The 13,016-nt window shown below is 35.6% G+C and overlaps 1 protein-coding gene across 1 annotated transcript; it reads left to right on the top strand.

The window, feature by feature from the left end:
• Window positions 1–1,055: 1,055 nt before the first annotated feature.
• LOC118479524 (exocyst complex component EXO70E2-like) lies at window positions 1,056–1,996 on the top strand. The gene is made up of 3 exons (XM_035974081.1): window positions 1,056–1,480; window positions 1,735–1,860; window positions 1,966–1,996. Exons 1-3 carry the CDS (start codon window positions 1,056–1,058, stop codon window positions 1,994–1,996), a joined length of 582 nt encoding a protein of 193 aa, XP_035829974.1.
• Window positions 1,997–13,016: the final 11,020 nt, after the last annotated feature.

Raw genomic sequence — 13,016 nt, 5'->3', positions numbered from 1 at the left:
GCTGGAGAGCATTGAAGGCTTGGAAAAGTGGCAATAAAGTTACCTAAAATAAAATAGATGTTTTTATTAAATAAAATAGGATTTATTCCTATGAAAATGTGTGTACTGCAAACTTAGGTTTTATCCCATGTATTTAATATTATGAAAATGTGGTATTTACTCTGATCAAATATTTCCTAACTACGGTCCTGATGAAAATTCTGCTGCCAAATTAGATAATACCCAATACCACCGAAACTGGCTCGCGGCCGCCCGTTCCTGTGTTTGTACAAGGGATCGGGGGTTGTGACATAAAGTGGGTAATTTATTCATGGGTTGGAACTTGGAATGTGTTTTGGGTAATCTAGCAAAGAAAGATTAAAGTATATTGAAATAATAAAAACTTTAGATTATTTGCTTAAAAAGTCCATATTTGCTAAGCTTTTTAAAATTTAGCCGTATGACCCATGAGCAATAAGTTATAACATAAACTGACCTGTTATTTATATATCGTGTGTTTTTGTAATGCTGCTAGGAACAAGGACGAGAATGGAGGGACCCAAATGCATCTAGAAGATGATAAATGACACTCAATGGCTTTAGCCAAGGCAACGAGGGTTGTAGCTGAAGTAGTTGTAGCGGCAACAAAACGCCACCGACCCTGCTAGACTTGAATTTTCATATGTTCAACATAATATAAGATTTAGTATTTTTTTAAAATTTATTATTAACTAATTAAATCTCATGGCCACAACAGAATCATTTATGGAAAAGGCGCAGTCGCGGAGTACCCCAAGTATGCTCTCAGAGACTGCAGACTACTGAATGCTCTGACGAAAATGGCTGATTAAAAGTTCTGCAGCAAAATGCAAATGGCTGAGTAATAATATTTTGGGTTTTTTTCAGTTTTCAATAATCGGTCTAATCTTGCTTTTAAAAAACAAGAGACGCACAAAAGCGACAAGGTCTAAAACCAAGACGCAAAGCGTAAAAGCATCGAGCTTTTTGTACCTGAGGCGCAAAGTGATTATACGATTTTATATATATCTCATAGGTTTTTATTTCGGATTCTTGACATGTATGATGTTGTTGCAGATGTTTTACTGGATTTTGAAATGCTTTTTTCCGATGATTCTGGTGAGTTGTATTGCAATGAAGTGAAGGTTGTTTCAAGTGGGTTGGGTGAAGCAACGATTGGGACGTTTGTCGAGTTCGAGAATGCTGTGAAGGGGGAAAATTCGAGAAGAGCTTTACGGGGTGGGGAGATTCATCCGGTAACACGTTATGTTATGAATTATATTAAATTACTGGTTGATTATAACGAAACGTTGAACACCCTGTTGACAAATAGTCAAGATCATGATCTGAATTCTGAACTACCCGATGATATCGACAGTGGTGATACCTTATCTTCTATTTCATGTCAGTTGCTATCACTAATTACTTCTTTAGAAGCGAACCTTGAAGAGAAATCAAGATTGTATGATGATAACGCTCTGCGGTACATATTCTTGATGAACAACATCCTTTACATTGTTCAAAAGGTAAAAGATTTCGAGCTTAGAAATCTTTTGGGTGATCGGTGGATTCGGACACATCGTGGGCAAATTCGTCAATGGCACACAAGTTATCTTAGATCAGCATGGGGGAAAGCATTGATGTGTTTGAAGGATAAAGGGGTTGATGGGGGATAAGTAGTGCGTCTAAATAAGTTCTTATTCAAAAACTTTAACATATGTTTGAAGAAATTTACAGGGTACAGTCTCTTTGGAGGGTCTCTGATGCTCAACTTCGTGAAGAACTTCGAATATTGATATCTGAAAAAATGCTTCCTGCTTATCGCTCGTTTTTCGGGAGGTTCGGGAGTCAACTTGATAAGTGGTAAAATACACACATTTGTCCCGTGTAAAGTGTATAATTTTTGTCTAGTTTTTATTTGTTTTATTTAGTTTTAGTATTATATTATATTGTTTTGTGTTTTGCTAGGTACTGGTGCGAATGGAGTGAAAACGAGTAATATGAAAATAACCAGCCAGTTGGGCAGAGTGGTGGCGCTAGTGACCAAATAAAAATTGCAACCATTTTTTGTGATTGGGTCGAGGCCACTTACCTCTATTTTATAAACTCAAGGGACTAAAGTGCAAAGGTTGAAAGCTATTTAAAAATAGTTTACCAAAGTTGGGGGACTACTAATGCCAAATGGCTGGAAGTTGAAACTAATTCATTCCATGTCATGACAAAATAAAAAGAAAGGTGTTTTCAGGAATTCACATAGAGCCGCACGAACAGAAGATACGAAGAATTATTGGGGTTGAAGATCAAGAAGCTTGGAACTCAAAGGATTACGGTTTTAGCTTACTGGGTTCTTTTATTTTCTAGTTTCTTTTATTCTATGTCAATAAATTCTTTATTTGAACTTTGTTTATTTGTTTTTAAGACCATGATGCTTGGCTAAACTTTTTAATCCACCTAGACTTAGAAGAATGGATTAATATGAAGTTTTTACCGTTTTTGTTATTTGCATGAATATTATGGGTTGATTGTGTTTAGTAAAGAGTTTGTTTTATTGATTTGATGCACATGCGTACTTTAATTTGGTTTATTATTGTCAGTTGCTTCGTATGATTCTTAGTCACGGTCTTTATCACAACATAGAGTCATACTAGGGTTTAGGGTTTTGGTGAGTGTCTATATCACGTAAGGAATCTTAACTCTTTAGGGAGAATCGGCCGATAACCCCTAGAAGTAATTGTTAGTAATTTGCTAGGTTTTAGTGTTCTGCTAGTCCTAATACCTGGAAAGTGAGGGGCTATTGATAGGTCTTACCCGGCGAATTGCTTTAGATAGTCCTTGGAAAAGGTCGTGTCTTAGTTGACCTGTCGGTTTTATTAGTCTATCAAGTCAAGTTAATTAATTCAAACTACCCTAGATCTATGATTGGAAAAGAGTAGGTCAACATTAGGGTACTTACACAATAATTAGACAACTGGAAAGGCGTCTAATAACCGGTAGGATTGACAGCCTAGGTAGTTCCACAGGTTTCTCCTTGAGAAGGGTCGAGGGGCTTAGTTGGTTCTTAATAGGTTTAGTACTTTAAGATCCCGGTTCCATAATTCATGCATTTAACTTAATCGGTAATTCTTTAAAAGTAATCCAGGATTCTTGTCTAGGTGGTCTCGTTTTCCATATAAGAAAAGCCTTTCAGTATTCGTTCGTATTAGTTTAATTTTTAGTTAGTTAGTTAGTTAAATAGATTTCCTTAGATTTTCCGTAACCCCCCCCCCCACCAATTAAACAGTTAGAGTCTGTGTCAGTCTAGGTCTAGATAGAGTCTAATTAGCGTAATTAGAGAGTCTCGTGGGTTCGATACTCGGACTTACTGTAGCTTTACTGCATTGATCGGTACACTTGCCGGTTGCGTGGTTTAATTTTAGATCGAGTCTAAGTTTATAAATTTAAAGCTTAGAGTGTCTAGATTAGGTTAGTTTTAGTAGTTTTCATTTAACCACTTTTCGCACATCAAGTTTTTGGCGCCGTCGCCGGGGACTCTTTGGCAATTGCGTTGATTACTTTATCTGGACTTAATTGACATCATACATGCTACTTATTTTTGTATATTGAGTCGTAGGAGTCTAATTGTCCGTGTCTTTTAGTTTTGTTTTGTTTTTATTTTATTTATATTGAGTCTAGAAAATATGTGTGATATTTGTGGAGGGCCCCATTTTACAGTTAAATGCCCACAATATAAGAGGTCCTCTGCATATTATTATGCTAACCCCTATGTGCAGCGGCAGTCATATTTTTCACAGGGGTATTCCTCGTACCAGTATTCGGAACCGTATCACCAGCCCCAACAACAAAATTCCGAAGTCTATGATCAGGACCAGCTGGATAGGATAATGGGGTTGTTAGCTCAACTGGTAGCTACGGATAAGACTACTCAGAAAATGATTCAAGAACATGAAGTCCTGTTTCAAAATCACGAGTCTATACTCTCAGACATTCGATGTTCAGTAGAAGAAATGTCTAGGAGATTAGAAGAAGTAATAGAAACTGAGAATAAGGGCATCATTGATTTTGGTTGTGAAGAAGAGGAGATTATGATGCAAATGGCTAATTGCGGGATAGTGAGAGAGAGAGTGATTCAGATGACGAGGAAGAACAAGAAGAGTGGCGAATCTACCAAGAATCATTAGTTAACGAAGTAGATGTTGAAGAGGAATTAGATTTAGGTGATTCTTTGGAGAGTATGTTTGATGATGAGGTAGAAGTTGAGGTAGAGAAAAAAGTGTTAAGTTGGGAAGATGTGTTTTTAGGGGAGTTAGAAGGTTTATCAGAATATGAACAAGTAGGGGAATTTGAGCCATTAGGTGATTTAGCAAATTTAGAAGCCCTACTAGAAGGTAAACCCGAGAAAATAAATGAACCCACACCATACGAAGAAACTAAGTGTGGGGATCTTCCCAAGGAAGTAGACAAAGTGGTGGAAGAGGAAGAACACCACAGCTGGCCCGTGGTACTTATAATAAACGAAACTAAAAAAATCAAAACCAGGGGAGAAGGCAAGGAAAAGAGCACCTGGGAACCGAAACTTGTTGCGGGTTAGAATATGGTCTACAAAAAAGCAAGTGAGATCTTTGAAGTTCAAGCATGACCAGTCTTCTCATTACATGCCTCGCATCCGCTTCATGCCAGGTAAGTTCAAAGTTTGATGGTCTGACCCGTTTCAAAGTTTTATATTATTTTATAATTCCACCAATAAATTTTTAATTATTTTTGAGGACCGGGTGGAATTAAATGGGTTAGACCGGGTTCATATCAAAGAAAAACCTCCTGATTAAATTCAAGTGTGGGGAGGTTTTTTGTAGAGTTTGTAAAATTTATATATTTGGTGTATTTTCGGTAGTTTGAGGTTTGAATTTTTAGTCGTTTATTTTGTACTATGAGTCTAAGTTAGTAGTTTTTGAGTCGTTTTGTTTAGAGTCGGTACTGCTTTGGTTTTTGCTTGTTTTTGTTTATGCAGGTTTGAATATGTACCACCCGTACTCAATCTCCATTCGGGTGATTTTGGAGCTGCTAATCAAATTCCAGGCATTTTCCGAGTGTACCAGTCAGTGTCAAAAGCCGATCGCGAATGAAATGCTATACGGTCGAGCTGGATTGGACGACAGTTTTGGACCTTGCGCATTATTTAACCAGTTAAGTCCTTTCCAATTTGCCATTTGTTTTTATTTCTTATTTATTTTAGTCTTTTGAGTCAGTTTCCATCCTACACTGAGGGCAATGTAGAGTTTAAGTGTGGGGATGGGAAACTGTCGTTTAGGTCTTAGTTAGTGAGTCTTGAGTCATAAAAATTTTTAAAATAAAAAAATTTAAAAATTTTAAAAATAAAAAAATTTGAAAAAATTAGAAAATGTCATTTGAATAAAGAAGTTTGCAAATATATACGGAAAATGATAGAAAAGATGGGTTTTTGTTCGGGTTCAAATAATGATAATAAGAGATTAAATAAATCGAGCTTGTGTCTAGTTAGGGATATGTGGATAGGCCCGGGTTTGGTTTTAGGTCCCTTTGAGTTAATATTACCTGAATTGTCGGTTTACTAGTGGGTTTTCATCTGGGAAATATGGGAAATTGAAACCGCCAATAAGAGTATAAGGGACACCGTTATAAGTTAAAACTGCTAGAATTTTGTAATCATGAAAGAAAAGAAAAAAAAATAGAAAAAAATGAGCTAGAAACTGAATGAAAGTAGCGCAGGCCTATGTAATCTTGGTTGGGGATAGTGACTTTACAACCGGATTACCGCTAGGGTGTATGAAATCGACCTTGCAAAGAAAATAAAAAAGTACCGAAGCCTAAGTAATCCGAGTTGGGGATAACGACTCTACAGCCGGAATGCCTCCGGGTTAGGGAAAGCAACGTCTACGCTCGTTAAAAAAAGAATGAAAAGAAAGAAAAAAAGTGAAAAAAATGGAAAGAATTGATTTTAAATTCTCTTGGTTTTGGTATAAGACGGTTGGGAATTGGTCCAGTGATCGTTCCTTTAGTTCTATAAGCTTGAGGCGGGATTAGGTAGACCGTAGATTCTAGCGTGAGACCCTAGGTAGATTGACCGCACTTGAACTAAATTTGCATGATAAGGGGCTTAGAACCGAGTTTGGGTTTAAAGGGACAAGCATATTTGCAATCGCGGCTAACACAAATTTTGATCTTAACAAGTATAAATAAGTTTTTGACCCGACTATTTATCCATCTCTGATTCTGTATGCATAGATTCTTTTTCGGGGACAAAAAAAGGTTAAGTGTGGGAATATTTGATAAGTGGTAAAATACACATATTTGTCGCGTGTAAAGTGTATAATTTTTGTATAGTTTTTATTTGTTTTATTTAGTTTTAGTATTATATTATATTGTTTTGTGTTTTGCTAGGTACTGGTGCGAATGGAGTGAAAACGAGTAATATGAAAATAACCAGCTAGTTGGGCAGAGTGGTGGCGCTAGTGACCAAATAAAAATTGCAGCCATTTTTCGTGATTGGGTCGAGGCCACTTACCTCTATTTTATAAACTCAAGGGACTAAAGTGTAAAGGTTGAAAGCTATTTAAAATAGTTTACCAAAGTTGGGGGACTACTAATGCCAAATGGCTGGAAGTTGAAACTAATTCATTCCATGTCATGACAAAATAAAAAGAAAGGTGTTTTCAGGAATTCATATAGAGCCGCACGAACATAAGATACGAAGAATTATTGGGGTTGAAGATCAAGAAGCTTGGAATTTAAGGGATTATGATTTTAGTTTACCGGGTTCTTTTATTTTCTAATTTCTTTTATTCTATGTCAATAAATTCTTTATTTGAACTTTGTTTATTTGTTTTTAAGACCATGATGCTTGGCTAAACTTTTTAAGCCACCTAGACTTAGAAGAATGGATTAATATGAAGTTTTTACCGTTTTTGTTATTTGCATGAATATTATGGGTTGATTTTGTTTAGTAAAGAGTTTGTTTTATTGATTTGATGCACATGCATACTTTAATTTGGTTTATTATTGTCAGTTGCTTTGTATGATTCTTAGTGACGATCTTTATCACAACATAGAGTCATACTAGGGTTTAGGGTTTTGGTGAGTGTCTATATCACGTAAGGAATCTTAACTCTTTAGGGAGAATCGACCGATAACCCCTAGAAGTAATTGTTAGTAATTTGCTAGGTTTTAGTGTTCTGCTAGTCCTAATACCTGGAAAGTGAGGGGCTATTGATAGGTCTTACCCGACGAATTGCTTTAGATAGTCCTTGGAAAAGGTCGTGTCTTAGTTGACCTGTCGGTTTTATTAGTCTATCAAGTCAAGTTAATTAATTCAAACTACCCTAGATCTATGATTGGAAAAGAGTAGGTCAACAGTAGGGTACTTACACAATAATTAGACAACTGGAAAGGCGTCTAATAACCGGTAGGATTGACAGCCTAGGTAGTTCCACAGGTTTCTCCTTGAGAAGGGTCGAGGGGCTTAGTTGGTTCTTAATAGGTTTAGTACTTTAAGATCCCGGTTCCATAATTCATGCATTTAACTTAATCGGTAATTCTTTAAAAGTAATCCAGGATTCTTGTCTAGGTGGTCTCGTTTTCCATATAAGAAAAGCCTTTCAGTCTTCGTTCGTATTAGTTTAATTTTTAGTTAATTAGTTAGTTAAATAGATTTCCTTAGATTTTCCGTAACCCCCCCCCCCACACACACACACACCAATTAAACAGTTAGAGTCTGTGTCAGTCTAGGTCTAGATAGAGTCTAATTAGCGTAATTAGAGAGTCTCGTGGGTTCGATACTCGGACTTACTGTAGCTATACTGCATTGATCGGTACACTTGCCGGTTGCGTGGTTTAGTTTTAGATCGAGTCTAAGTTTATAAATTTAAAGCTTAGAGTCTCTAGATTAGGTTAATTTTAGTAGTTTTTATTTAACCACTTTTAGCACATCACAACTAGAGAGTGGAAGACATGTTGGGAAGTACGTCAAATATACCCCTGATGATTTAGAGCATTACTTGTCAGATTTGTTCGAAGGGAAACCTACTATTTTGAACAACGTAAAAAGAAAGGGTACATATTGTGGAATCATGCAAGATCTTACCAGTTAGCAGGTATGTTGCTTGCTCAGTTGAATCCAGCATGCTGGTGATGATGATGATTTGGTTTTCATTTTTGTTGTTGTGTTTATCTGTATATACTGTAATAATTCTGTACATGTATGTTAGATCATATGTAATAATTCTGTACATGATGATTTGGTCTTCATTTGTAAATTAATTTTTGGAACTCAATTTTGGTCCAATATATAATATTAAATTTGATAGAATGAAGTTGCTGAACATCAGCCTATCAAACCAAATAACTTTAGGCCTTTGGGTGCTTTAATCGTTGTTGATTTCTTTGAGATAGGTTCGATTGTTACTGGTTGTGATTATGAAATTGGATCCACTTTACGCTTTTAATTTTTGGTGGCTATGATGATGAAAACGCCATTTGAACCAGTTTGGCGACAATTACAAGAGCATTATAAAGATTTCAGAAGAGGTCTTTCATCTTTTATGTGAATACTTTATACTCCTATCAAGGTATTATGTTTAAAACTTTTGTATCTTCTGGTTAATCATTAAACTTGATTAGCATGTTGTGATTTAAGGTTTATCAATCCTTTAAAAGCGGCTCTGGGTCATTCAGTATCAAAGAGTCATTAATGATTTCATTAAGTATCAAAGCATCACAAAGAGTCATTAATGATTTCAGTTTGAACGATGAAATTATGTCCTAATACATACTGTCTTTAATATTGTTTTATAAAGATATGTAACTAAGCACAAACAATTTAAATGATATATTATAATCTGTTTTTTAGTATTTGATTTCGATCGTTATTAAACCTACCCGTGTGTTCACACGGATCTTACTACTAGTAGTAAAATAAAAGGGATACTAAACATGTTTACTAGTAGCCAATGAAATTAGGAGTTAATTTGTGCCCCCCACTGGCACGTGGCACTTTCTTTATCTCTCCCTCGGTCATGGAGATTTTTGACCGATGGGTCTTGTCAAGCATAAAGGCCATTCAAGATGCACCATTTATATAATTTCTTTAGCCATTATTTTTTTCTTTTGCAGGATCTTTAGCCATTCATGATGCACTAGTTCACCATTCGAAATAATTTTATATTTATATTTAACTATAACCTCAATAATAATAGATGATAAAATGAATAACAAATAGGATCATGTGTTCTGTAAAAAACAATACATTTTCAATTTTAAAATTTTACATGTTTAAAATATGTATTTATTATTTCATAACATCTTTGGCATCTATCACCAACTTTCCAATGTTTATATTTTCAAAATTACAGTTATACCTTTTTAAGTTAAAAAATAATAAGAAAAGTAAACAATATAAAATCAAAAGATGATTCATTTAAGACCTCCATTTAATACCACAGTTTACCCTTTCAACAACCCTTGTTTGAGAAACTCACCTTCTAACTACCTTTCTCACTCGGCAACGTACACTGAATGCGGTGATTGCTACTAAAGATGATAGTAGTTACTACATTCACTTTCTGTCAAACACATTTCCATGCTGCGAGGCTGCGCAAGTCCGCATCCTATTGTTAAACAAGTGGAACTGTCACTTTGACTTCTGTGACCAACCAGCAAGTGGTATGCCTGGGCACTGACAACAGCGGTCAGCTGACCGTCCAATACGCAGCTGCCCAGCCCGCTGGCATAAAGCTGATGGACAGACTGACAACCCCAGCAGGCTAAGTGACAGGTGTTCCTTCGTGCAATCGATACAGCAGGACACGTGGCGACACCTCCGTGACCTACGCTCCTGTCAGATCTACAAAAAGCTGCAAGTTGCCAGTTAGGCCCAAGGCCCATCAAGCAGCCCATTGGCCCTTCTCCTTCACTCTTCGGTTATAAATATCCACTTCGAACCAGGTTTGAGGTAATGCTAATCTGCTCACTCACAATTACTACTTGACACCTATCTTGCTTCCAAACCAAATACTTATTCTCACGCTGGAGGGTGGTAACAAGGAGCAACCCCCACCCCATTCTCCTTGTTGCGAGTCACGGTGTGTTTTCCCTGTGCAGGTGACAGATTAGAGATGGCCCAACCATTGATCGATGAAAGAAAGGATTAACCCTACTTGATGAAACTCGACCCGTGGACTAACCTCTTGGTTAACCACTGCTTCTTCACTCTGTCTTCTTGGGTGACTCAAAAAACCAAGAAAAGCAACATCATTGTCCAAACTAAGAACACCATTGTGTTTCTACATCTCCGAAGACTTTGTGTCCAAGCTTCAAGCCATTGGGACACTCGAACTTTTGGTAACCCTTGAAAACCGTCCAAACTACCACTATCTCCATGAATCGATTGGATAAGTGTAAATCATCGACCAAAAATATCATAAACTAGATTCAAATTTGTTGTCTCAACCAAATCAAAACTCTCACCCAGTCATTATTTGTGATCAACTTTGTAAACACAAAACCAAGAAAATAATTTTTCTAATACACATAACTAAGAAAAGATGTTGAATAGTCAGATATACAATGTCCACCAGATATGGTGGGAGTTTCTTTTGTTTTAACTAACAAAATAAAACTGTTATTTTGAGAAAATTTAGAGTAAATTGCACAAAACGTTCTTTATGTTTCCTCAAACTTGCAGGTTCCAGCCTTAATGTTTAAAACTTGCTAAAACATCCTTTAAGGTTATTTTTGTTGCTGGTTTAATCCTTTATGACTAACCAAGTTAATTATCTCAGTTTATTTCCCTCACATGCCTAACATGTGAGGGTTATATTCGTCATTTTGTTCCCCTACTTATAAAACCCTAAAAACCACAACATCGTCAAAACCAAAAACCCCTCGTTAAAAACCCTTCCGACGATCAACCACCATCAATTTTCCGGCTCCAACCAGCACCATCAATTTTCATGCACATCGAACACCATTGTACCCAAATCTGAAAGCCGCATCCATCATTGTCTCCCCACTATTGTTTGATGACCGACATCAACTGACTCGCAAAATGGAACGAAGATGTGGTGCAAACGCAAAACTGCCTGAAACCCAAGCAAAATTGCCCCTGTTTTCACTCGAGATGTAGTCCAAACACAATTGGATCTCTTAAATTTATGGGGCCATTCACATGGAGCAAGCCCCTTTTCATTCCGAGCCATCAACATCCACTCGGAGGATAGATCCAACCCGCGTTTTGCTGACTAAATGCCAAACAAGCCAGATTTGCAGGTTGATAGCCTCACGTTAGTTCTGTATGTGAATTCAAATTGAAAAGTGCATATCATTTTTGTAATTGTTTTCTTCTTTAGTTTTGATTACTTGATTAAGATTACATGTATTAAATAGGGAAGAATAAAAACTAATATTTAGGTACAAAGCAATAGGTCATGAAAGGAGAAAGAAGAAATAAGTGGATTTAATGGACTGAATGTATATTTGGGTGCAAAATTTGCGTTTCTTTGAATTGTGAATAGATTCATTTCATACGCAAAATTCTCTAATGGCGGTGGCTGAGGGCCTGAGGCTACAAGTGTTGGTGGGTTGTGATTGTGGTGTTGGTTGATAAAGTGGGGGTTATGGTGGGACTTAATGGATTTAGGATTATAATTTTTTTTTACTTATGGTTTTTTATATTTTTATGATTTTATGTTTTTTTTTTGGGGTTTTATAACAAGAAGAACTAAAATGGCAAACATAACCCTCACATGTTAAGCATGTGAGGGAAATAAACTGAGATAATTAACTTGGTTAGTCATAAAGGATTAAACCAACAACAAAAATAAACTTAAAAGATGTTTTTAACAAGTTTTAAACATTAAGGCTGGAACCTGCAAGTTTAAAGAAACATAAAGGACGTTTTGTGCAATTTACTCGAAAATTTATCTAAAATTTAACAAAAGTTAGTATGACACTTGAAATATGTTATAAAATGTCTAAATATCTCAAATATACAATTCTTATAAAGTACTCCAAGCATATTTCTCCTTTATATAATAAACTCTTTAACTTACTAAACAATTAGAAAACACTTTTCATTATTTAATAATATTTTACCTCATAGTCACAACTGCTCCACAATCACCAAACTTTTGTAATAGTCATAGGTAACTCATAGAAAATTTAATTATAATTCGTATTAGAGTTTTAATGAAAACGATTTTCATAAATTTATATACCGTAACAACTATTGTTACCGTAACAACTATTGTTAACATATTATTACAACCATGCTGAATAAAATATAAAACTAGATGCTTCCATAACTTGTAATTTACACATTTGTGAGTATGTTTAGTGTTTACAACTGTTTTTAAACTATAGTTAAATAAGGGAAAGGCAGTTGAGTGTTTTTTTCTAAATGAAGAAAAAACGATGTGATGGGAGATGCCAATACAAGGGGAAGGCTTTAAACCACACACCTCTTGTCAAAATTCCTTTTTTTCTCTCTTTTTCTTTTTAATCTTTTCCTTTTCTCAATCATGATGTCATCTAAAATTCTATGATTAGAATTTTGAGGGAGTTAATAATAACACATGGTAATATTTTATTTTCACATGTTGTATACGGATTGTATAAGGTTATATGACCCGTATAGAATAAGATAAACTGACAAAGGCTGTCACTAATTTTTATATATACATGATTTGATTCATATATGTGATAATAGATGTTTTTTTGTTGTATTTTTTTAAGTATTATTTTTTATTAAATATAGTTGAAGATTAAGAGCCATTTTTCTTTTACCTGCATTAAAAATGCAAGGATGCAATATATTTGTTTTACTGGACGAGACTTCAAATTTTATGGGAGAAAATTAACAAGTTCATATAGCAGTTCCGTAAGGCTATGAGGTGTGGTTGGAGCCTCTTGGTTTTTATCATGCCAACTAGGATCTAAGTCATCGTCATGTCAGCGTGGGGGCTTTATCATGCCCCCCTTTAATTTGGAGGGTG

This window comes from Helianthus annuus, chromosome 6, assembly GCF_002127325.2.
Source record: "Helianthus annuus cultivar XRQ/B chromosome 6, HanXRQr2.0-SUNRISE, whole genome shotgun sequence".
Taxonomy (NCBI): domain Eukaryota; kingdom Viridiplantae; phylum Streptophyta; class Magnoliopsida; order Asterales; family Asteraceae; genus Helianthus; species Helianthus annuus.
Note: the sequence above shows the minus strand (reverse complement) of the source record. Positions and strands in the feature narration are given on the sequence as shown.

Coding starts and splice junctions, on each gene's coding strand:
- LOC118479524 (XM_035974081.1), top strand. CDS start 1,056: ATGTATGATGTTGTTGCAGATGTTTTACTGGATTTTGAAATGCTTTTT. Junction 1,481..1,734: donor TATGATGATAACGCTCTGCG/GTACATATTCTT, acceptor AGAAATTTACAG/GGTACAGTCTCTTTGGAGGG. Junction 1,861..1,965: donor GGGAGTCAACTTGATAAGTG/GTAAAATACACA, acceptor GTGTTTTGCTAG/GTACTGGTGCGAATGGAGTG.